A 2,502-nucleotide genomic window follows, 5' to 3' on the forward strand; every position below is an offset into this window, starting at 1 on the left:
GCCGTGTTGTAAATTTTGATGTTAGCACTAATTAAATGATAATAATTATTATTTACAACAATATTCAAACGGTAAAAACTTATCAACTTATCCCAATAAATATTTGACAACGCCTTGGATTCATTTGTTTTAACGCCTGTTGGCGGTGTTTTAACGCCTGTTGGCGACCATGCAAGCTTTTTCTTTGTCCTAAGTTGATAATTAAAAAAATAATAATCATATAAAAAAATATGGCAATTAGTCTAAATTTATTATTTATGTGATTCTGCTCTTTCTCGTATAATTTGCCACTTGTTTCTCATAAGGAAATAGTTAGATTAAAATAGCCAAACTGTACCTAACAACCCATTCCTTGATATATTTTATTTTAAAATAATATCGCTTTCTTTATCCGCCGGTCCAGACTCGACCTTGCCCTATTCGCTCATTAACGCCGGCTCTATCAACTTAAGTACGTGTTGACAGGCAGGTTATTGAACCCATGTTGCTCTACCATGTCGTTTTTTCAAAGATGGGTCCCATATAAACGCGGCCAGAAGTATTTTCAATACTAAAAACAAGTTGAATTTGATGGGAAAAAAGTATGGGGATATGTAGATGTTGGTATACCACTAGAGAGTGATGATTTACAACCGGCATCCAGTGTATTAGTGGTACTGGTAGTGTCCCACCAGTCCCACTGGAAAATTCCAATTGCCTATTTTTTCAACCACAGTTTGAGTACTCAAGAAAGAGCGAATGTAATAAATGAAAGCTTGATAAGACTTCATGAGGTAGGAGTTGCAATTACTTCTGTAACTTGTGATGGGCCATCTGTGCATGTATCTATGTTAAAAGAATTGGGCTGTAATTTTGACGATTACCATAATATGCAAACATGGTTTCGTCATCCATCTGATATAAATATAAAAGTCTATGCCATTCTGGATGTGTGTCGCATGATGAAATTATTTAGAAACATATTAGCTACTTTAAAGGAAATAAAAGATCGTGAAGGTAAAACTATATCTTGGAAATACTAGCATATTACTAGCCTTCATGAGTACCAAGAATTGCAGGGATTAAGATTTGGTAACAAACTAAAAAAAAGCACATATTGAATGGTTCAGGCAAAAAATGAAGGTATGGTTTATTCACTAGTAAGTAAATTTATTTTTAATTAAAATTATTGTTTTTCAGGTTTACTTAGCAGCTCAAACTTTTAGCACAAGTGTGGCTGATGCGTTAGAGTTTCCGAAGAATTATAGTATTCCCCAATTTAAGGATTCGGAAGCTACCATTAATTTTATTAGGAAAATTGATGCACTTTTTGATATCCTAAATAGTAAGAGCCGATATAGTAAAGGCAATAAGGCAGTTTTAAGATGCAATACTGAACAAAATTGGAGACCTGTTATGACCAGTATTATTGACTATATATTAAGATGTACAGATATAAAAAATAGGCCATTATGGCTAACCCCAAGAAAAACAGCAGTCATTGGTTTTTGTATATCTCCAGTATCTATTTGTGGAATATATGAATCGCCTAGTTTCAAAACCCGACAAATCCATTTTTCGAAAAAAATGAGTTATATATGTTAATGGATTCGTCTTCTAGTTCTATACAACCTAACATCATATATACTTTGCAAACTGCGACAAATCTTATCATTTCCTGGCAATAAAACATTGACTTTATATTTACTCTTTAACAACTCTAAAACAGTTTTTTCCAATTTCTCAACATTTGACTTTTGTGGATTTGTCGTGTTTTGAAACTAGGCGACTCATATGATACATATGTTACTACAAATCGACTAAGATACTTAATGACCTATAAATGTAGCCAGGATCATCTGGAAATTTTTTTTGTTCTATAAGGTATATTAAGATAATATTTTTTAAATTTAGAAAATATAAATACAAATCTCTAATTTATTATTATTTTTTTATTTAGGAGTCGTAATGGGTGGAACAATAACCCATCAGCTTTGCAATTTATGCGTTCCTTTAGAAAATTATCGTTACACACAAACAGAGGATATGTGTTAAAGATGCTTGTCAGAACAATACAATGTCCGGAATGTCTCTTGGATTGTTTTTTATCAAAGGAAGATGTTGTAGATGTTAGTCCTTAGAAGCTAATAATACAGAAAGATAGAGGTAAAACAGTTATTGTTGAAATATATCGATTATATTTAATTACTTTTAGGTGGATTATTGGTGCCATCCTATACAGTTATCAAAATATGCATGTCAGTAGAAGTGGCAATTCGAAAAATTTTAGTTATTACAGACAATAGGATTCCCAAGACTGCTCATTTTTTTACAACTTTAGTTATGGCTATAAGTCAAAAATTTTATTCGAGTATAAATATACTGTTTTCTAAATTAGAGGATCATTTTTTGGAAAGTTCATTTAATGAAATTAATCATGGTTATGAGCTAATAAAACATATTGTAAGAGCTTATGCCAAGATAAGAGTGTATAATCTTTGTAAACACTTTACAAGTATCATA

At 31.5% G+C, this 2,502-nt stretch overlaps 1 protein-coding gene across 1 annotated transcript; it reads left to right on the top strand.

The window, feature by feature from the left end:
* The first annotated feature begins 1,060 nt into the window (after nt 1–1,060).
* On the top strand, nt 1,061–1,705 carry LOC115887004. Its single transcript, XM_030906329.1, has 2 exons — nt 1,061–1,122; nt 1,180–1,705. Exons 1-2 carry the CDS (start codon nt 1,117–1,119, stop codon nt 1,582–1,584), a joined length of 411 nt encoding a protein of 136 aa, XP_030762189.1. The 5' UTR covers nt 1,061–1,116; the 3' UTR covers nt 1,585–1,705.
* The last annotated feature ends 797 nt before the right edge of the window (nt 1,706–2,502 follow it).

This window comes from Sitophilus oryzae, unplaced genomic scaffold (genome assembly GCF_002938485.1).
Source record: "Sitophilus oryzae breed Bouriz unplaced genomic scaffold, Soryzae_2.0 scaffold_551_pilon_pilon, whole genome shotgun sequence".
Classification (NCBI taxonomy): Eukaryota; Metazoa; Arthropoda; class Insecta; order Coleoptera; family Curculionidae; genus Sitophilus; species Sitophilus oryzae.